This window comes from Callithrix jacchus, chromosome 3 (assembly GCF_049354715.1).
Source record: "Callithrix jacchus isolate 240 chromosome 3, calJac240_pri, whole genome shotgun sequence".
Lineage (NCBI taxonomy): Eukaryota > Metazoa > Chordata > Mammalia > Primates > Cebidae > Callithrix > Callithrix jacchus.
In genome coordinates this window covers 169,029,601-169,052,198 of record NC_133504.1, presented here as the reverse complement: position 1 = coordinate 169,052,198, position 22,598 = coordinate 169,029,601, and the positions used below count along the sequence as shown (strand labels likewise).

Here is a 22,598-nt window from a genome sequence, read left to right as displayed (position 1 = left end):
CCATTTTACAGATGATGAAAAGGAGGCGCAGGGAGTGGTGCAGCCGCTGCAGGGGTACACAGATAGGAAGTGACAAGCCTGGGACTCTGCAGCCTGAGCGTGTCATCATGACCCACCTGCTGCTCTGCTCTTGCAGGTAGGACAGCGCAGCTCCGGAGCACACGCCATGCACATTTGCAAGGTGCTCATTTCCATGCAGCAAAAATAAGTCAATAAGTTATTGACTTAGAGAAAAGCAAAGGGCCTCTCAATAAAGAGGTCATTGTCCACCTCTCCAAAGAGGCGATTTTCTGTCTCATTTTTATTCCCCTGCTGTGTGCTGAAGGTCACTGACTACAGGCTGGTGAAGTCACGGAAAGGAATCCTTGGCCAGGGAACTCAGAAATGGGAGGGGCAGGAGAGGTGGGGACAGAGGAGGAGGAGGAGGAGGAGGAGGAGGAGGCTAAGCGATTCTACAACCAGGGGCAGTTCAGCCTGCTTTTCCTCCCTCGACCAGCCCAACCACCCGCCTCCATCACGCTGACCACTCCCCTGGGCTGGCCTCCTGCACTGGGCGCTAACAGTCCAGGCTCCGGGGACAGCCAGCGTTCCTGGCCGGCTGGGTGCAGCTCTCTTCTCAGGAGAGAAAGCTCTCTTGGAGGAGCTGGAAAGGTGGGTGCTAAGTTGAGGCTGATTTTGTTCTTCTCAGAGTGTGCTTATCGAGTCTGAAGGTGGGTTGGGACATCGGGCCTCTTCTTGGGAACAAATGGGATGATCATCTTGGGAGGGAAATGCACTTACGGACAGAGCCAGGCTGTGCTGCTGCGGGTGGGTGGGGAGGTGGGGTGAGGGGAGAGGAGGGCACTGCGGAGGAAGAAACCGTTCCTTCCGTGGAACTGCAAAGACCAGTCCAAGAGGACTTTAGTGTTGGGAAAAGGGAATCTGGAGGGAAGAGAAAGGGGGCCTCTCTAGATGTTGCATGGCTTGGGTGTTGGGAGAGACTATGGGACAGCAGGTACTGTAAACAACCTTTCCTCCATAGGAAAGCAGAAAAGGCCTGTTCAGCTCAGGCTCCCAACGAGAGCTCCTTCTAGGAGTGAGCCCAGCGATGAAACACACCCGAGGCTCAAGAGGGGCAGGTTCTTTTCAGATCCAAATCCAGGAAGGAGATAAAGGCTTGGTGCCTCCATTTGGTTCAGGACAAGGCCCCTGATAAGGGCCCCTGTCCGCTTTCTCTGATAACCCTGTCCTCCTCTCCAGGTCCATGTACAAAGGAGGCCCTTCAAAATGCACTTGGTCATTCAGGCCTCAAACTGAGCAGGAGGCTGTGGGAGAAGAATGAGGGTGTCTCAAGGGGAAGAGGTGTCAAAAGCTTAAGAAACAAGAAGTCAGAGTTTACCTGGGTTTGAGGGTGAATTTTCTTTGCTCTTCCTTCTCCTTCTCCTCCTCCTCCTTATTTATTTATTTATTTATTTTTTGACATGGTCTCATTCTGTTACCCAGGCTGGAATATAGTGGCATGATTATAATCATGGCTCACTGCAGCCTCCACCTCCTGGGCTCAAGCAATCCTCCCACCTCGACCTCCCAAGTAACTGAAACTACAGGCACATGCCACCACACCCAGCTAATTATTTTTTTATTTTTGGTAGAGACAGGGGTCTCCCTATGTTGCCCAGGCTGGTCTCAAACTCCTGGACTCAAGTGATCCTCCTGCCTCAGCCTCCCAAAGTGGTGGGATTACGGTCGTGAGCCACCATGCCTGGCTCTTCCTCATCTCCTCAGAATGTTTATTACCCAAGGATTCTTGAAAAAGAAAGCTCATGGACACACCCCAAACAATCTGGTTTTGTTCTATGCTCTTAGGGAAGAACTTTCTAAGCAGCAGAGCCTTTCTGAGTGGCAGGGCTGTCTTAGGAGGAGGGGTCTTTGATGATGGGGAACTTTGGGTCTAGGTCTGGTAGGAAAGTTGCCCCATTTCCTGCCTACTCCCTGAGGCTTTGGGGTGGTAGTACCACATTGGGCCATGTCATTTGGGTGAGTTCTCGGACATCGCTTTCTCTGCTTCTCCCTCTTTCTGGATACTTCTTGGAGCCTTTCTAGGGAACCTCCTCCTCCCACAGTGTCCATAGCATCTCTTAGCTAATGGTCCTAAAATCTCTACCAGCAGCTTCCCTCTGATAACTAAGAGCTGCCAGGCACTGAGAACTTTCTTTGTACTGGGCTCTGTGCTATGTGCCCCAGATGAGAGATATGCAGTGGGTGCCTAAACCCTGGGCTTCAAGCAGACACACACTTTCATATCCTGCCATCAGCTCCTTATTGAATGTGTCACCATGGGCAGGACACGTGCCTCTCTGTGACTCAGTTTCCCATGCTTTAGAATGGGGATAACACTTACTGAACAATGTTCTTGTGAGGATGCAATGAATTAACCCATACACAGTGCTTTTAACAGTGTCTGGCACCTGCGTTCAATAAGTTCTAGCCATTTGAATCATCTCTTTCAAGCCTCGCAGCAAGCCTCTATAGTCTAAAGTCTGTATCAGTACCCCTATTTGCAGATGAGAAAACAGGTTCACAGAGGAGAAGGCAGTCTACAGTATGCAGTCCAGCATTTCCTGTGCTATTCAGCAATAAAAATGATAACAGCTAATACTTAGAGTAAATGGCAGTGCCAGGCTTTGGATTCACGAGGTGAGTTCTAGAATCCATCCCTCTAATCACCACACTAAACCGCCTCTCTAGATGGTTATATAAAGTATATCTACTCAGTCTTGAAGGTTTTAAATGGCACCTAGTTTGGCATTGGAAATGCAGTTGACCTTCAAAGCAGCTCTTTGGAGGCAGCATCAGTCTCTCTGGATCAATCCCTCTGGACATACCTCAGCGGTTTGGTTGGCCTTATTTTACACGTAGGGAACCCAAAGCTAAAAGAGCATCAGTAACCCCATGAAATCACAGTTAGTGCAGGTTGGAATTGGGATTCAAATCCGTACCTGACTTTATAATTCCTGGTTGGGACCCAGAATCTTTTATGGCACCAGAATTAATTTTTTCCTTCCTTCCTTCCCTTCCCTTCCTTCCTTCCTTTCTTCTTTCCTTCCTTCCTTCCTTTCTTCCTTCCTTCCTTCCTTCCTTCCTCCCTCCCTCCCTCCCTCCCTCCCTTCTCTCTCTTTATCTCTTTCTTGTTTCTTCTTCTTCTTTTTTAAATCAAGCTCACAAATCTGAATCTCCTGGGGTGGGGCCTGGGCATCTGATTTTTAAAAACTGGAATCTGATGTGCAGTCAACACTGAGAGCCCCTGCCAGCTTCCTCTCCCTTCCAAGTGCCAAACCCAAGTTTCATCTGTCTGCCCACCTGTCTCCCCACCTGGGCACCACCCAGCATCTCACCCTCTGGAGACTCTGGCTGGACTCATCTTCTCTCCCTTCTTCTCGGGATCAGTCTCTCCTGCTGGGAACTTGGTCAACTGCACTGTGCATTCACCTTCCTGCCTGCCAGTGCCGCCCGGCGTATTTCTCAAACCCATGCCTCCTCTGCGTGCGCTGCCTCCACGTTGGTAAAAGCCTTCATTTCAGGCTTGGGTTACTGCAGGGCCCCCCTAACTCGTCTCCGTGCCTCTATTTCTGCTTCTCTATCTCTCCCTAGGCTACTCCCATGCTTCCTCCCCTTTTCTCTTCATCCCAAAGTCCAGCCCACATCCTTTTACCTGTAGGACTTAAGGAACCAAAGACTACCTCATCACCCACTTTTCTTCTTAAAAACTTCCCACTGCTGAGATGGCCTTCCTACCCAACTTGGCTGGAAAACTCCTACCCATCTTGTGGAATCCAGTTCAAAAGTCACCACCTCTGAGAAGCCTCCCAGAGGCCCCTAGGGAGATGGGTACTAGGTACTACCTCCTCTGTCCTTCTCCAGCACAGGCCCCATCCTCAGTCATTGGATTGTGCTGGAATGACTGCATGCCAAGTCTGTCCTTTGCTGAACTCCTTATGCAACAATCACATATTGTATGTCTCCTATTGCCAGGTGTGGGCCCAGGTGCTGGGGACACCGATGAATAAAACTGAGTTTCTGTCTTCAAGAAGCTCCAAGTCTACTGAGTGTAGCAGAGAACAGGGAGAAGTCACTTCAGGGAGAAGACGTAGCACATGCAAAGCCCAAGAAGGCAGGACGGAAGCTTCCTGTCTGTGCAGGAGGATGAAGGAAGAGGGTGACAGGAGGCCAGCCGCGGAGGGGAGGGACTGGTCTGGAAGGGCCATGGACACCCCTCATGCTCCCTGAGACCCCTCCCCAGTATGGAGATGGGACTGAAAAGCATCATGATCATTTGTGACTCAGATCCCTGTGGGTGTCTTCAGAGTGGGTCTCACCCATTTTTACAACCACAGCACCTAACACAGTGCCCGGCCCACTGTGTTTGCAAGAATGCATGCCCACTGGGTCAGGAAGCCCTTTGGGAACTAGGGGGTTGGCTCTGTGACGATGGGGTCCCTGAGATTTTATGTTTCAAGGTACTAAGCCTCACTCTGCCCCTGCCTCGGTGGGGGCGTCCCGCAGGTGCCTGACCCGGCCATGCTGGCGCTGCTGTGTTCCTGCTTGCTCCTGGCAGCCGGTGCCTCGGATGTCTGGATGGGAGAGGACCTGGCGGAGCAGATCAGAGACACGCACGCCAAGGTCTCTGATATCTGGCAGAAGCTCACGCAGCGGCAGGACGACGACGACGCGCTCCACGCCACCTGCCAGGTGCAGCCCTCGGCCACACTGGACGCCGCGCAGCCCCGGGTCACCGGCGTGGTTCTGTTCCGGCAGCTCGCGCCCCGTGCCAAGCTCGAGGCCTTCTTCGACCTGGAGGGCTTCCCGGCCGAGCCGAACAGCTCCAGCCGCGCCATCCACGTGCACCAGTTCGGGGACCTGAGCCAGGGCTGCGAGTCCACCGGGCCCCACTACAACCCGCTGGCCGTGCCGCACCCGCGCCACCCGGGCGACTTCGGCAACTTCGCGGTGCGCGACGGCCGCCTCTGGAAGTACCGCGCCGGCCTGGCCGCCTCGCTCGCGGGCCCGCACTCCATCGTGGGCCGGGCCGTGGTGGTTCACGCAGGCGAGGACGACCTGGGCCGCGGCGGCAACCAGGCCAGCGTGGAGAACGGCAACGCGGGCCGGCGGCTGGCCTGCTGCGTGGTGGGGGTGTGCGGCCCCGGGCCCTGGGCGCGCCACGCGCAGGAGCACTCGGAGCGCAAGAAGCGGCGGCGCGAGAGCGAGTGCAAGGCCGCCTGAGCGCGGCCCCACCCGGCGGCGGCCAGGGACCCCCGGCGCCCCCCTCTGCCTTTGAGTTTCTCCAACAGGCACCCTCCTCCCTGGGATCTCACCTTCGCCTTTGCTGAAATCTCCCCGCAGCGCTCCCCGCCCAGGTCTCCCCTATGTGCGCCGAGACCCTCCACCCTTTCCATCCAGAGAACCGCCCGACCCTCGGAGTCCCCCACTCAGTGGGTCGAGGGCCTCCATTTGTACTGAAACACCCCGCCCACGCTGACAGCCTCCTAGGCTCCCGGAGGCCTCTTTCCACCCGGTCCCTCCTCCCCTACCCCATAAGCCCTGAGTACCCGCCTCTGACCCTCCTCCCCCACCCCATAAGCCCTGAGACAACACCTCTGACCCTCCTCCCTCACTCTAGAAACCCTGAATCCCCGCCTCTGACCTGACAATCTTCCCTCTTCCCGCCTTCAGATTCCTCCTAGGCGCTCGCTCGGAGGCCCCTCTGGGGGGTTACCTAGAGTCCCCTTACCCCTTCCCACCCACCACCGCTCCCGCGGCCAGCTGGCCGGTGCAGCGGAAGTCAGGCCAACTGCCCGGCGTCCTGAGCTGTTTCCCATCCACCGCCACCCCACTGAGAGCTGTTCCTTAGGGGGGATGTTAGGCAATCTTCATATTGCACATTAAAAATTCAGCAATTCAGTACCGCGTCGGGGCCTTAGTTACTTTTTTATTTGTTTTAGGATTCTCTACCAGGCTCAGCTGGGTTTTCCCCCCTTTTTCCTTTTGTTAAGTGGCAAAGATATTTCCAAAATCCCTGCAGGACTTCTCCTTATCCTCTGCCCCCACCCCGCTAACCCTACTGGCAACAACGCTCAGCCACTGTTTGTCTTGCCCTTTAGTGTGGCTCCAAGAGGAAGATCACCAGAATCACTCAGGGAAGTTAAAAAAAAAAAAAAAAAAAAATACAGCTCCCTGGGCTACATCCCAGAGCTGTGGAATCCAAAGGGAGAAGAGAAAGTTTATTTGCAACAAGCTTCCAGATGATTCTGAAACGGGAGACTCTGGCCTGAGTGGAGGAGGCATTCTATGTCACCCGGGCTGGTGGCTTGTCACATCTGCCTCTGAATACAACGTTAGGTCCATTTCCCAGATGTTAGAGACAGTGCCAGGGAAGCCACGTGACTGGAATGGTGGGGTTGGAATGTGACTTTGTTAGCATACAGCAGGACCAAGATCAGAGGCAAACGAAGGCAGTGGGATGGAAAGGCGGCTGCTTTTGATGAAGGCTTGTTCGGAGTTCAGCTTTCTATTGAACTGTATAATCTATAACCAAGCTAGAACAGTCTTGTGTGTACACCTTCATTCACAGAATAAACGTACTTGCGATAACTTTTTAGCCTCCCAGGGTGGCCTCACTTCCTAGCCGTGGCTTTTCCACCCCGGTGACTGGGAGGCAGCTTCCGGCTCTCCTAGACTCCTAAGGCAGTGCGTCAAACTGAACCGCAGCCAGAAACCTGTCCCCAGGGGCTATTTTTACCTCTAACTAGGACTAACTTGTTATTTAAAACATTTTCCTTGAACCCAGGTGACAACAGGAGAGAAAGGCTATTGCCTGGTGACTTTGCTCCACCAACTGGCTCTTACTGGTTTGAATACTAACTTGAACTGTAGACATCAGCACTGAAAGGGAATGAGCAAACGTGTCTCTAAGTCTCCCGATCCTGATCTCAAATATCCCCCAATCACAAGTTGCCACGAGGTAACAATTACATGGGGGCTCAGGATGGAGAGGATTAAAATCCCCAACATCCGTCTTCTACTCTAATGCCTGGATTATGGTGAATTCAGGATCATCAAGAAAGGTGTGGACCTTTTTTTTTTTCAGAAGGAGGCTGACGCTTCTTGTCAATTGCATTCAGTTCTTAGTGTCTCTCTTCACAGCCCTTGACCCCCTAGACAGGGCTGGAGAGACACCCTAGCAGACTCACTCCATTTCTGTTCCAGGAATAGGATGGATAAAATATCCTATGGGCCTCCAGAGCCAAAAACCAAACCAAATAAACAAAACCAAACAAACCCCCAAAACAAAAAACCAAAAAACAAACAAGAAAAGAAAAAAAAACAGAAAATAATAGGAGAACAAATTACAGTTAATTGTAAGGGCAAAGATATGCATATAGCATGATGGTTAACAAGTCAGATTCAGGTAGAGAACTCCATTTGAACCCCAGCTCTGCCACAATCACAAGCCGTGTGACCTGAACGAGTCCCTTAACCTCTCTGAGCATGGGTAAAATAAGATCATCATACCAGATTGTTTTGAAGATTAAATCAAGTGTTCTTCGTGAAAGGTGCATAGCATAGTATGCACAACAAATAAGGACCTAATAAGTATCTAATTAACAATGGCTAAGATTTAAAAAAAAAATAGCTACTACTAATAAATAGATGGGGCTGCCTTGTAAGGTGGTAAGCATCATGCAACCAGGATTCAAATGAACGAAAGTTGCTACCTCTGAGGTTCCCGTGAAGGATTTCTGCATCCATTGAGAGACTGGATGACATGAACTCTTCCATCCCAGCTCTTGTGGGGAGGGGACCTAGGATGAAGGGAGGATTGTGGGTCATAAAGGCAGACATCTGTTCTTGGCACAGAACCCTATGTGTGCCACCAAACCCACCCACTGGACCCCGCTTGGCCCCTGGAGTCTATTTTTACTCCTCTCATCTTACAGATCTATTTTGTTAATCTCCTTATATTTGCTGTTTTGACTTCACAGCCAGCTTGCTAATCAGTTTGCCTATTTGACTCACAGGGTTTGCATTTGTCACTGGGACTGAAACACACGCTTGTTTTGATTTCTTTTTGTAAAATTAGAAGCGTTTGATGTAATGACTCTACCTTGACACAGCTGGTAAAGTGAGAATAATGCTCAAGTTTGCACAGTTTAAACACAATGTAGAAAATAATTAGAAATGCTATCTTTAGATGTTTAGGATAAGCTTTTTCTCAGAATTGCACTGATTTTTTTTTTCCGAGTGGGGCTCTTTAGTGCATATATACAGAAATACTAAAAACGTAAGAAAATAGAGCAAATCAGTGAGTGCTTTGGTCAACTTGAAAGACTGCAGGAAATAAACCAACTGATTTTAGATCTGCCTTTTTTTGACTGAATGCATAAAATCTTTACATTCTCCATATTTTTCATGACTACCATATGATCAAATAGTTTTAGGTGACAGACTGCAACTGGTAAGTTGGTGCAATACGCTAGCCATCATGGTCAGCCTCTGCCTGCCCTGTGCTGAGGGTGGAATATGAAGCAAACAATAAAGATAATTAATCATCTCGATCAGGAAAATTGCCACATTTTTATTTCAGGTAACAAAAAATGATATAGTTATGATACACAATGACCAAAGAATCCAATAAAGCAAGTTCTGCAAATGAATAGAAGGTACTCTTTCTTTAAATGAAACTACAAAATAGCAGCTGGTTTTAAAAACAAAGCCAATTGTTTTACATTTAATAGGCTACCACTGGCCTCTGCTAAGATCCCCAAATATATTCCTCAGCTCACATAGATTCCAGAAAGTCAAACTTTTCAATATTATGCACACTTTCCCTTTGCATCCAAAAAAATTCTCATTTAGTAAAGTGGGGATATGAAATGCACAGCAGCATGTCCAGATCTATCATTTTAAATTGCCCTCATGCTGTATCAACTTGTTTGGCGTTGTTTTTGGAAGCAACCATAATATTGAGAGACGGGTCTTTCCTATTGTTTGTGCTTCTCATTTCTAACTAGATTCACGATGGAGCTCCCAATTGCATCTCTCTAAGCTGTAAGTTTTTCTCTGTTCAGGAAGACACCTGGAAAGAAGCGAGTTCATTAAAGTAGTGAGTTGGGGGCAATGCTTTGCCCTTTTGACATCCTATCTAGTCTGAAGGGACTCTCACTACTGCTAAGGAGGAGGAGTGTTTTAAATGGAGGCTTCAGAACGAAAGCAGAGGAACAAGGGGCTCTCTTTTTCAGGAAGAAGTAGGGTAGAGTTTGGGTGCAGTGGCAGCTCATGCCTGTAATCCCAGCACTTTTGGAGGCTGAGGCAGACAGATCATGAGGTCGGGAGTTCAAGGCCAGTCTGGTCAGCATAGGGAAACCCCGTCTCTACTAAAAATACAAAAATTAGCTGAGCATGGTGGTGCATGCTTGTAGTCCCAGCTACTTAGGAGGCTGAGGCAAGAGAATCGCTTGAACTTGGGAGTCAGAGGTTGCAGTGAGTTGAGATCATGCCACTGTACTCCGGCCTAAGTGACAGAGTGAGACTCTTGAAAGAAAAAAAAAGATGGGCGGAGTGGCTCATGTCTGTAATCCCAGCATTTCGGGAGGCCAAGGCAGGCAGATCACAAGGTCAGGAGATCAAGGCCATCCTGGCTAACACAGTGAAACCCCCTCTCTGCTGAAAATACAAAAAATTAGCCAGGTGTGGTGGCATGTGCCTGTGGTCCTAGCTACTCGAGAGGCTGAGGCAGGAGAATCGCTTGAACCCAGGAGGTGGGGGTTGCAGTGAGCCAAGATCGTGCCACTGCACTCCAGCCTGAGTGACAGAGTAAGACTCTGTCTCAAAAAAAAAAAAAAAAACAAATTAGTAGGGTACCACACCATTCACAGGGCAATGGGAAAACAACAAAGCCAGGAGGCCACCCCACTTTTTTGGAGTGAAAACCAAGAGGGGCAAAGGTATGCTGTAATTTTAAAGAGACAGGGAAGATCACCTCAATGAGTAAGTAACTGGTCTTTGCCATTCCTTAGAGAGGAGACAGAACTTTTCATGCCATATGGTCAACTGGGGTGCAAAGGCTACCAGTAGGAATAACACATCAAAATATTTCCTCCAACACGTGAATAACTGATAGCAGAGCGTTTTCTAGAACTTCGTGTCGTGATGGTGGTGCATGTTTGGGAGGGAAGTCCCTGAAGAGGAGCAATGATAGGCAAACTCATTTTGATTGCCAAAAGGCGGGAGGGTCCAGCCAGCATTGAGCTGAAGCCATCAGGAGCCTCTCTGCCAAAGAGGCTTTGGGAATAGCTGCGGGAGCAAGAGAAGGAAGGGGAAGAGGAGAGGAAGGTGGGCAGAGAAGGTGTGGAAAGAGGAAGAGCAAGAGTGAGGGATGAGAAATGCCTGGTTAGAAAAACCAATCCATTTCTAGGGCCTTAATTAAAAGAAGGACAAATGCTCATATGTAAAAATCCACACCTAGAGGCTCTCAGGTACAGAGCGATCACAGGAAAGGCAGGGTGTGCAAACGAGCTTTCATTAAGAGACCTGTCAGCTCTGCTTCATTTCTCCAGACTGCCCTGCATTCTGCTGGCAACCCAGCTGGAAAAATAATGGAAGGACAAACACGCCTGAAGAGACAAACAAAGGTGGGGACATTCCACCTACAAAACAGGACAGTTCAGAAGGATGCCAGGGAGGGGGATGAGATGGCATTTTTCTGAGCAAACAGCCACAGCCCCTCCCCTTAACTCCAGACTCATCAGAAACATGATTTTCTGGCTTTTCATGCAGCAAAACAACAACAACAACAAAACCCCACAAAGACATGGGGTTCAGAGACAACACCACTGTTTGTCTATTCCCAGATTCTTACACATCCCAAGATATGATACTGTTTTGGTGTTCAGGCTTTTAGAGTCTGAATGTCTAGGGACAGGGCCCTTCTTCCGTTCTTAAGGGTGAATCTTGGTGAACCTAAACGGATCATGGTAATACCATCTCCTTTGCTAAGGATTGGTTAAGACATCATCATGTGACACCATCATGTTATAAGGTCATATCGGACAAGCCCCAGGTGATCCTTCTGACAAATTGAATGTGATAGGAACTGGGTTTTTTGCTCTTGAAACACACACACGTATGTGGGAGAAACTTCCTTTTGCCTTTGAACGGGTGCATCCATCTCATTATCATGAGAAAGCAGCTGACACAGCAGGAGGAGCAAGAAGACGGAAACTAGAACCTTGATGACTTTCTTGAATGTACAGCGCTGGAATGCCCTATTTCCGAAATTCCTGTTATACAACAGAATTCATTTGCCTACTGTTTGTTTCTATAAATGTGGCTTGGAGCTGAGAGGACCACGACTGATGCAGGGTTATCTAGCGAAGCAGGGGAGAGAATACTGCCCCCTAAACAATGATCCTAAAAAAGACAAAAGACAGCTGTGATTGCAGAGCTCCCCTTTAATGTCTGTGGAGCAGAAGAACCATATTGGGCCGGGCGCAGTGGCTCACACCTGCAATCCTAGCACTTTGGGAGGCCAAGGTGGGAGGATCACTAGGTCAGGAGTTCAAGACCAGCTTGGCCAACATGGTGAAACCCCATCTCTATTAAAAATACAAAAATTAGATGGGCATGCTGGCACGTTCCTGTAATCCCAGTTACTCAGGAGGCTGAAGCAGGAGAATTTCTTGAGCTGGGACCCGGAGGCGGAGTTGCAGTGAACCGAGATTGTACCACTGCACTCTAGCCAGGGTGACAGAGCAAGACGCTGTCTCAAAAAAAAAAAAAAAAAAAACACCACATTGGATGGAGAAAGCAGGGGCAGGACACATGTGTCACATATCCATGGGGTGTTATCATCATGGTTCCATCTGTGACAGGATCATCAAGTTACTCATTGGCTCTCATTTCATCTAATAATATAAGACCCTCCCAGCTGACTACATGACTACACACAGTTTAGGTTATAGCTTCCTATGACTGCTGCTCCTGCCCTCACCCCAGATTCTCTGGGACTCACTGCAGTTTTCCTGACACTGATGGAATGTGCTGGAGTCTGTTATGAGCCCTGCTTTTCAGAAGGTGCAGAACAGGCCCTGAAGAGGTGCATCTGACCAACAGTGTGTCAGAACCAGAGATCTTCAGGGTGAGATTGTTCCTTCTATTATTATTGTATTAAATTTGGCTGTGTTTTCCTTTGGTGGCTCTGGCATCCTATGCAGTAGTGCTGAACATTTGCAGGCAGTTAAGGCCCAGTCCAGCAGGAAGAATGATTTCTGTGACTGCTGGTCTGTGCAAGCTCTCCAGCTGCAGGAGCAGCCTCCCCTGAGGAGAGGCTGTGGGGGTGGGCCTGGTGGGGAGGGGACAGGCTGGGACATAGAAGGATGGAACATTAGAGCCGGTGGTGGGCAGGGGTCAATGGTATGTCCTTCTCACCATGCTCCCTTTTCAACTAAAGTAGTGGGAGGCCCAGCCAGTATGCATCAGACAAAGGACTGGGTCTGCCTGGGCTGCACTTGGGCCTACTTCAGAGGAGCAGCACAGAAAGTGATGGGGCTCCCATTCTGTTAGCAGAGGATTCCTGGAGATGCAATCTGGGAGGGATGTATCTGTGTAGCTGGCCCCTCGTGTCCAGATGCCACATCTTAGTGCCACAAGCCTGGTATAAACATGGAATTTTTAGGATGCATTTTCACTAAGAGAGGCTGCCACTCTGGGAGCCTGTCTTTTTTCTGCAAGGAGGGTCACTCAAAGGAGTGATTCTGGTTCTCAGAGGCATTCTGAGCTTTGGGATCTAGTCTCAGGCTTTCCAGGAAAGGAAAAAGCTATGGCTGGATGATCTTTCAATTTTCTGCAGTGCTGGACGCTACCTAGAAAACCTAATTTTTATCCGAAAGGAAAGAACCAGCTGGCACTGACCATGGCCTCCTTTCCCAACCCTGGATTGTGCCCGTGGTGCCACAGCCCCCTTGCCAGGCTCCAGTAAAGCTGCTTTGTTTTCCTCTCTCTTTTCCTTACAAGGTCATAAACTCTGTGTCTGGTCTTTAAAATTCCAATGCTTGGTGGCACAAATGAGGCAGCCTCAATATTGTTGAAGGAGTGAAGAAGGGTTTGGAAGTTCCCGGTGGTCCAGGAAACCAGACTGGCTCCCGGCAAGTAGATCTCTCCCAAACCTAAATTGGCCATACAATCCCAGTGTGAGACAGGTCGAATGCAGAGAACGAGCATTTCCAGGTTGTAGCTCTCATCTCATCTCACCTCACAAAAAAACCAGATCACCACCGGGAGTCCTGATCTCCAGCTTTTACGCCCACCCCTCCCAATCACTGCAGGTCAGTTAATTCTCCAGATTCACAAGCTGGAAAACTCAGCTCTGGCACTCACCACACAGGCCTCAACAGGGGCCGTGGATCAACCCAGAAGCCCAACCTTCTCAGCCTGCTCAAGGCCCCTTCCACCTGTCAGTCTGCCCCATGACAGCAGTGCTGTGGGCACAATGCCAGGCACACCCATGTCAGGCAGTCCTACCAGGACCTAACTTGATGGGCTGCAAGGGCCCTCTGGACACATTCTGATCAATTACACCTTCCTCTCCAGCTGCCTAACGTTGACCAAGTCAGGGACCTGATTAAAACCCCATCAGTTTCTAGCTCTTCCTGTAATTTTGATTGACAACATGAAATGCTAATACAAAAACATCTTATCTCTGATAAAACAAAAGCTGACAGAAACACAGATGCTGAAAACCAGACATATGGCGGACACAATTCCTGGGCCTGGCCCTGATCACAGTAGCACTCTTCCGCAGAGATGACGTGGAGAAGCTTGAGGACCTCCATTTAATAAATCAGACTGTACTGGCATCATCAGAATATTCACAGTTTGCAACAGGATCAGAGCGTTTTCTCACTTGCAGACTCGGAGGTATTTCAGAAGGCGACGTGAGCGCGCTGTTCTGATGCTTCCTTCTTGACCCTCTCTGGGACTTTCAGTGTGTCACTGTGTCAGATCCCTCTCCCCTTCAGGTTTTCGTGGTGCTCCTCATGCCTGAGCCCTCTGGGATCTCTTCACCATCTTCCAGTGCGGGAGCTTCGGCTGCTGGCTGGCTGGTCTCGAAGGAGTCCAGGTGAGATGTGGGGAGCTTCCCCTGGGCAGCCAGGCCCTGCAGGGCTGGCCTTGTCTCACTCCTATGACCCTCTATGGGACTCTCTCTTCTGACCTCTTCCAGCTCTGCAGCTGCCTGTTCCTTTGTCAGTTTAATTATTTCCCTTCCAAGGCTGTTTACTTCTCCCTCACAAGGTAACTGGGGTAACGAAGAATGAAAGAGCTTGCTCTGGTTCCCGCAGCTCTGATTTGGTGGGGAGTTGACAGTGGGCCTCCTAGCATCCTCAGGCGCTGTCAACGCCTCAGCAGCGGCACAACTTTCATCTCCTTCTTGCTTCTGAGCCTCCCCTGAAAACAGAACGAGGACAGCATTAAACCTCTGGCAGCAAGTCAGCCCTCACCACCCCTCTTCTGCCAGCCTCCCGCCCAGCCTGCCGGCACGGGGCCTCTGAAAAAGAAGGAATACTTTGTTTTAAGCAGGAAAGTGTGAGACAGTGCAGGGCACTGGAGCCGAAGGGGAACACGGGACCCAGGTGAAACCAGCGAGCATGCACTCTAGTGATTCCTGCATTATTAATGGAGGGCAAGGGAGCACTTGGGCCATGTTATAATCCATCCTTTCCAGACACCTGGTCAGCTTCTGTTCCATTCTCTAATGGCTGCTCCTTGTGCCCATTAAATATTTAAATTGAGGACACAGGTTTTGTTGGTTCTGCAGCTCAGAGCTGGGGCTGGTTAGTAATGAAAAAAGGTTCCGGCTGCATTGAGGGTGGGAAGCAGAAGGGCAGTTTGGGAAGGATTTCGGGCCACCGCTTCTCCACGATTCTCCATCAGCATCGCAGTCCTTAATGCAGACACCTGATGTTCCTCAATTTCAAATCAATTATATGCAAATGCAGCTTCAATTTCCCTCCCCCGTTGAGCTGTTGTCCCTAAACCCCTTCTCTATAGAATGGAAAGTCTAGCACTGCAACAGGAAGGACATGGAAGAGAAAGGGGAGCCCCAAAACGGCTGATATCCAGCCCTCATTTTCCTACTCGCTTGGTGATCGGGACCGGACTCTCTGCTGCCCCTTCTGGACATAACCAGCAATGGTTGCTCTGCGTGAGTGGGGAGCGGCGGAGTGGTGAAGCGAGTGCTTAGTACCTGGGCATCTGCATTCCACAACAGACACTGAGTTTCCCCAGAAGCCAATTTCTCCTCAGCCCTCAGGCTAAGCAGTGAAGAAATGTATGATAGAGCCACAGTGGGGCTAGGTTTAGCCTGGGCGCAGGTCCTGGACCAGGAATAAGGGTCCCCCAAGAACACTTCCTGACCCCTGAATGGAACCACAGCAGAACCCTACTGTATGTAGTTGGGCTTGCCATCAGATATGTGCAGGTGTGTTTTTAGGCTGTGAATGGGACCATGGGGAGCTGGAGAACGGCAGCAGGTTAGAAAGGATGGTGAGCATCATCTGGCCATGCCTTTTTCCTGCTTAAAACCTTCTGCTGGAGTCTTGGCACTTTCGGGATACATTTTCTTTTGCTTAGGCCCTGACAAGGTCTTGCTGATGTGCTCCTGTTTCACTCTGCAGCCTCATTTCCCACAGTTCTATCACACTTGTCCTCCCAGCCGTGCCACGTGCCCATTAGGTCTCCATATGCACTGATCAGTTTCTCCCCTGTCTTAAATAAATCCTCCCAGCTAATGCTTGTTGGGTGCTTTTCCATGTTAGGCACTGCACTAAATATTTGACGTGTTTATCTCATTCTAAATTTAAGTCCATGAGAACAGGAGCCTCATCTGACTCATCCAGTGTCTGACACATTCTAAGCATTCAAAAATATTTAAAAAATAGTCCCTTTCTTTTATAAATGGAAGTAGAATATACATGAAGAGAAATGCACAGAACTGAAGTATCCAGCTGAATGAATTTTCACAAAGCGAATTCACCCACATAACCAGGATGAGAAACAAAATATTACCAACCACTGCAAATACTTCCTAGTCCAATACTCCTAGACCCCTTTTCTAGTCACTTCTCTTCTGCCAAGGATAACCACTAGCCTGTTCAAAATGCCAAAATGCAATCTGCCTGGTCCTTGAACTTTATATCCAGGAATCTTACTGTGCTGGGTCCTTTTGCTTCACATGAGTTTGTGAGATTTACCCACATTTTTGAGTATAGAATTTGTTTATTTGAATGCACCACAATTTCCAACATGTATGTAAACGTTGAATGAAAACGGGCAAGTCGGAAACCGAAAAAGAGAAATGGAGAGCAGACATATTAAACGATTCACACCATCAGTCAAAAATGCAGAAACCTAAGTCACAAGGAGATGTAGTTTTTCCTGTATCAGAATAGCAAAAATGAAAAGGTTTGACAAAGCTCAGTGCTGTGAAGGATGCAGGGAAACAGGTACAGTCAGGCATTAATAGAGAAAATAAAAATTAGGAAGACTCTTTTGTAGGCCATTGTTAGGAATCTACTTATGGATATTAGCCCAGATATTTGAAGACACATTGTTCTTAGATACTCGCTGCAACACTGTTTTTAATAACAGAAGTCTGGAAAAATCCAAGTGCCCATCAACAGGGAATTATGTATAAGGATTTACTGGCCAAGTTGTGAGATTCTTTCTGATAATATGCACTAAAAATTGAAGGTTGTCTCTGGAAAGTAGACTGAGGACCACAGCAAGAAGGTGGAGGAAGTCTTTAATTTTCCACCTTTCTGTGCTGTTTACATTTTTTAACATGTGCTATATTCCTATTTTATAAAACAAGATATGCAACCTCCAAGATTCTACCATCCATCATCACCTCATCTTTCCTTTGCTACACTGATCTGTAGAGCTAGGAACCCATATCCACTGCTTCCACTTCCCAGGGCTGCTTCACACCTTCCATCCTTCAGTCTATTCTGCATCCTTCCTGCCTGTGAGGTCTATGTCCCCCTCCCCAACCTGTAGCATACTTTCCCATTGGCCACATGCTCCTCTCAAGCTCTTTCCCCCGTGGTCTCTGGTTTCTCCTTCAATCTAGTTCTGTGAGCATGTTGCATTCATTCCCTATGGCTGCTGTAGCAAATAGCCACAAACTTAGTGGATTAAAACAAAACACATGTATTCTCTTATAGCTTTGGAATCAGAAGTCCAAAAACATTTCACTGGGGCTGGGCACAGTGGCTTATGCCTATAATTCCAGCATTTTGGGAGGCTGAGGTGTGTAGATCACTTGAGCTCAGGAGTTCAAGGCCAGCCTGGCCAACATGGCCAAACCCTGTCTCTACTAAAAATACAAAAATCAGCCAACTGTGGTGGCAAACACCTGTAATCCCAGCTACTCGGGAAGCTGAGGCAGGAGAATCGCTTGAACCCAGGAGGCAGAGGTTATAGTGAGCTAAGATTGTGTCAGTGCACTTCAGCCTGGGCAAGAGAGAGACTCTGACTCAAAAAAAAAAAAAAAAAAAAAAATTCACTGGCTCAAAACCAAGGCTGTGCTCCCTTGGAGGCTCTGGGCAGATTCCATTTCTCTCCTCTCCTAGTTTCTGATGGCTGCCAACATTCCTTGGTTTGTGGCTGTATCCTTCCAATCTCTGCTGCTGTGGTCACACTCCCTCCTCTTTTTCTATGTGTGCAGAATCTCTCTTTCCTCCCTTTTGAAAGGATAAATGAGATTGCATTTTTGGCTCACCTGGATAATCCAGGATAATCTCTTTATCTTAGGATCCATAAAGCAGTCATATCAGCAAAGTCATTTTGCCATATAAGGTAATATTTACAGGTTTCAGGGAATTGGACCTGAAATCTTTGAGGGCCAGTATTCAACCTCCTATCTATGCCTTCCCAGTTTCCTTTGTTGATTATGATATTTCCTTCTGGCCCCTCTGCAGGCACTTCCCCAGGGATCTGCCATCTGTTTCTCTTCACTTCATTCATTCTCACTCATTGGCTATCATGTGACCTTAATTCCTGCCTCTGAGTACAGCTCCCAGATCTATATCGATGGCTCTGCCCACTTCCTGTAAAAGATACAAACCCATGTTTCTGGCTGCCAATGGGATCTTCCACCTGGAAAATCTGCTGGCACTTTCCAGAAGATAGTTTCCCCCATAGAGTCCCTCCTGTTTGCAGTTTCAGTACTGCTTCACGGTCACAGGGGCTTAAGACCTTGAAGACCAGTCAATGTCAAATCCCGTTTTTGTTCCTCTATATTAGTCTGTTTCCATGCTGCTAATAAAGACATGGGGTAATTTATAAAGGAAAGAGCTTTAATGGACTCACAGTTCCACATGGCTGGGGGGGCCTGACAATCATGGTGGAAGATGAAGGAAGAGCAAAGGGGGACATCTCATGTGGTGGCAGGCAAGAGAGCTTGTGCAGAGGAATTCTAATTTATGAAACCATCAGATCTCATGAGACTTATTCGCTACCAAGAGAACAGTATGGGGGAAACCACCCCCATGATTCAGTTATCTCCACCTGGCCCCACCCTTGACACATGGAGATGATTACAATTCAAGGTGAGATTGGGGTGGGGACACAGCCAAACCATACCCTCAGTGCTATAGACTGAATGCTTGTGTCCTCCCAACATTCATATTGAGGCTCTAATCCCCAGTGTGATGGTATTTGTAGGTGGGGCCTTTGGGAGGTAGTCAAGGTTAGATGAGTCAAGAAATGGGTCCCTTATAATGGGATTTGAACCCTTATATAAAGAGGAAAGGACCAGAACCCGCTCTCTCTCTGTTCTTTGAGGATACAACAAGAAGGCCACCACCTGCAAACCAGGAAGAAGGCCCTCGTGAGTCACAGCATCTCTTGGCACCTTGATCTTAGATTTCCCAGCCTCTGGAACTATGAGAAATAAATATCTGCTTATTGTTGAAAATGTTCAACATGGTAGTTGTGGAATGGTAGTCTGTTATAGCAGCCTGAACTCACTAAGACACTCAGAAATGTTCCTTGCATCTGCCTACTCTTCTCCTTGCCCAGTACCAAACGTGGCTTGGATTTCGAAGGTCTCTAGATAAACTGCTGAGGCATATTTCCCCAAGGTTCGGCTGGATGTGACTTTCATACTATCCCCTCAGCCAATGAACAGGTAAGCATTCAAAAGGCAAGGGCACACCATGCCCAGTGTTTCTGGAACTCAGACCCTGGCTGGTGACAATTTATAAGACGAATTTATAAAGATTATTTATATAATTTAGAAAAAATGTATATTCAAAACACCTTAAGTCTAAACATGTGGTTAGATACTTCAGGTTAAATACAACCTAAAAAGGAAATATAATCTAACAAGTTTGAATTAAAATGGAGCTTAGAATTTCTGCAGCGTGTAACAATGTTACTACATCTGTGATCCGTTCTAATTTTAATACAGCATAAGAGTATTGAGACGACATAAAGTATTGATTGATATGCATGGAATGTGGTGTTGAGCATTTCTTAATTACATAATTGAATAAACTTTTGAGCATTTATTTACTTAATCAGATGTTTAAAAGTTTTTGAATGGCTGAACCTTGGTAAAAACTCTGAGAAACTCTAGAAGAAATGAAAGAGTGAAATTAGATGGACTTTAAGACTAAAATGAAACACCAAGATGAAAGGTAGAGCACAAGGAAGGAAGAGAAAATGATCACAGACAGAAACATCGAGGCGATAACAAACATCAGTATCAACAGAGAAGAGGACTGTGGGTTTCAGCTGAGCAGGGTGGGTCTTGGCTGCTGTGACCACACCCCATAGCTCTCATTCTCCTGAAACAAATTTGCTTTTCACATTCAAAATAAGCTTCTATGGTCTTTAGCCTTTTTGATGACTATACACAAATCCCAGGGACAGAATTTTGACCAAATCTACTTTATGGTTTCTGAAGCCTGCGTTTAGTCATGGACGACTATATTTATTCTCCTAAGAATTCACTGGCCTCAGTATTATATCCTCAAAGTAGACCATTACTTTCACTTACAATGAAGTACATAAATGTAATAAAGCAAGCCTTGATTTAAAAAAAAAATAGCTATTTAGATCTGTTCAGCCAGGATAAGGTATGTTAGCTCTAATGTGCAAATACGTAAAAGAATAAATCAAGCCTTGATTTTTAAACAAATAAACAAACAAACAAAAAACAACTATTCAGATCTGTTCAGCCAGGGGGTGGTATGTTAGTTTCTAATAGTTTCCTTTGATTCTAGTCTCCCCCTGCACTAATCCAATCTGTTGGGAGAGGAATCTTCCCTAAAGCTTTGCTACCCTAAGTGTGGTTCATAGACCAGCAGTGGCAGCATCACCTGGGGACTTAGTAGACATGCAGGATCTCAGGCCCTACTCCAGAACTCCTGATTCGGAATCTTCACTGTAATAGGATCCTGGGTGATGATGTGTATGCTTCAGTTTGAGCAGCACAGCAAGCTTGAAGCACAAATCTCACCATGACTTTCCCCAGCTCTACATCATGTAAAGGCTGCCAGTGTCTCAGGAACAAGGCCTAAGCTCATAACCTGGCATTCAAGGCTTTCCATGACTCAATATCCATCTACATTTCTACCTGGCAAACCAACTCCTCTTATTGTTCCCTCTGCTCCAGCGACACTGAGCCCTTCCTGTCGCCCACCGCTGTCCCCAGCACCTATGCTTAGAAAGTTGATTCCTCCATGACTGTCATTCTCTTGTATGTCCCAGGGATGAATGTTGAGTCAGCTCCACCTCCACCTCTTCCATGATGCCTACTTGATTACATCTGGCCAGAAGTAATATTCCCACCTTAAATATAGAATCTTGCCTGATTAAGTTTTTAACTTTGTTCCATAGTAGGGACTCAATAATAAATAGCTTATTAAATGTTTGAATATATGAACAATATACATGAATCCATGAATATATTAGTACATCTCTTTAAATACCATTCGTTAATATATGAAAGCAATCCTTGAATTTGTGGTAGTCATTTAAGGTTATATTCAGGTTGCTAGTCTAAAAGTTTTGAAAATGGTACTTTTTGAAAAAGAAAGATAAAGATTTCTGACTTGCACAAACATTTATCTACATCTAAGGTAGCTCAGGGAAGCAATCATATAATTTTCATACTAACAGATGAAAATTTTTATAGTGGTGGCACAGAGGACATGAGAAACAGTGGGTCAAAATGAGCAAGTTTCCAGTACGGTGGGGAAGCTTTATTTAAAAGGAGTAAATTACGGTACTCTCAGCAGCTAAATTTTTCACCAACGTGAGACGAATAAACTCCTTCTGGAAATTACTCTTATGAAATTACTTCTTCCAGGACACTTAATAGTATATTCTGTTGCCCCTGAAAAATTAATTAACCTTACTTGTAACAACCTAACTCCTAAACCATCTGCAGTGTGTTTTTACTGTAGGTCAGGTTAATCTTCTCTTCCTTAATTTACATCTAAGTGAAGGTGGTCTAAATTACACAGGGGACTTTCCCTTGCTGGTATTTTGCCTTGTGCCATTTTGCTAGATGACATTCTGCTCATGTCCAAATGTATGAGTCTCTTTTAATATGGTAAACCTCTGAGATTAGCAGGGAGAACTTTTTAAGCAGGGGGTGTGGGGGGTGCGTGTGGGGCCGACACTGCTATCCTCGTTAGAGGTTAAAACACAACCACAGTAAGGAGAGGAATGAACTCAGGCTGGAATCCTACTCTGTTTACTTTTTCTGAGAAAGGCTAGATTTTCAGAGCCTCAGGATCACAGAGCGACAGGAGCTAGGATCTAGAATTGAACTGTAACAAGTCAACAGGAGGATTTACCAACCCACTCCCCCACTTAAAAATTTTTTTTTTTTTTTAGGCAGGATCTCACATGGTCCCAGGCTGGAGTGCAGTGCCATGATCTCAACGCACTGCAATCACAACCTCCTGGGCTCAAAGGATTCTTCCACCTCAGCCTCTGGAGTATCTGGGACTTACAGGCATGTGCCACCATTCATGGCTAATGTTTTAAATTTTTTAGTAGAAATGGGGTCTCGCTATGTTACCCAAGCTGGTCTCAAATTCCTGGCCTCAAGTGATCCTCTCACCTCAGCCTCCCAAGGTGCTGGGATTACAAATATGAGCCACTCCCAGCCTATTTTTTTTAATTCAAAAGATACTGAAAAATTATACTCAAGTCATTATCAGGAGACAAAAAGCAGTTACTAAAAATGTCCCAAACGTTGAGCTATCACTGTGACCTCTGGTTACTTGCTGTGGGAGCAAAATCCTCCTTTAAAGATTCTATAATCTTAACTCTTAAGCTGTGGGCATTTTATTTTTAAGGACAGACACATAACTGCTATTTCTATAAAAGATTTCTGAAGCAACCAAGAGTGGGAAAATATTACAAATAACAGTAATTATTCTATGTTGTTTTAGCAAGCAGAATTATCGTTAATACTTATTAATGCACATATCAATGATAAGAAGGCAATCAACCGACACAAACACATTATGACACAAATAGTGTGG

At 47.1% G+C, this 22,598-nt stretch overlaps 2 protein-coding genes and 1 pseudogene across 5 annotated transcripts in view; 1 reads left to right on the top strand and 2 right to left on the bottom strand.

The window, feature by feature from the left end:
* Positions 1-567: 567 nt before the first annotated feature.
* SOD3 (superoxide dismutase 3) lies at positions 568-5,937 on the top strand. The gene is made up of 2 exons (XM_035293950.3): positions 568-651; positions 4,543-5,937. The coding sequence occupies exon 2, from the start codon at positions 4,558-4,560 to the stop codon at positions 5,257-5,259; it is 702 nt and encodes a 233-aa protein (XP_035149841.1). The 5' UTR covers positions 568-651; positions 4,543-4,557; the 3' UTR covers positions 5,260-5,937.
* A 2,654-nt stretch (positions 5,938-8,591) lies between these two features.
* Positions 8,592-22,598, bottom strand: part of CCDC149 (coiled-coil domain containing 149) — a 112,233-nt gene continuing 98,226 nt past the window's right edge. For all 4 annotated transcript variants that reach the window (XM_078367418.1, XM_078367419.1, XM_035293948.3 and 1 more), the window contains one exon: positions 8,592-14,478. In XM_078367418.1, coding sequence (XP_078223544.1) covers positions 14,048-14,478 — 431 coding nt within the window. In that variant the 3' untranslated portion in view covers positions 8,592-14,047. The remainder of the gene's footprint in view (positions 14,479-22,598) is intronic.
* LOC128931637 (zinc finger protein ENSP00000375192-like) lies at positions 9,328-10,188 on the bottom strand (annotated as a pseudogene).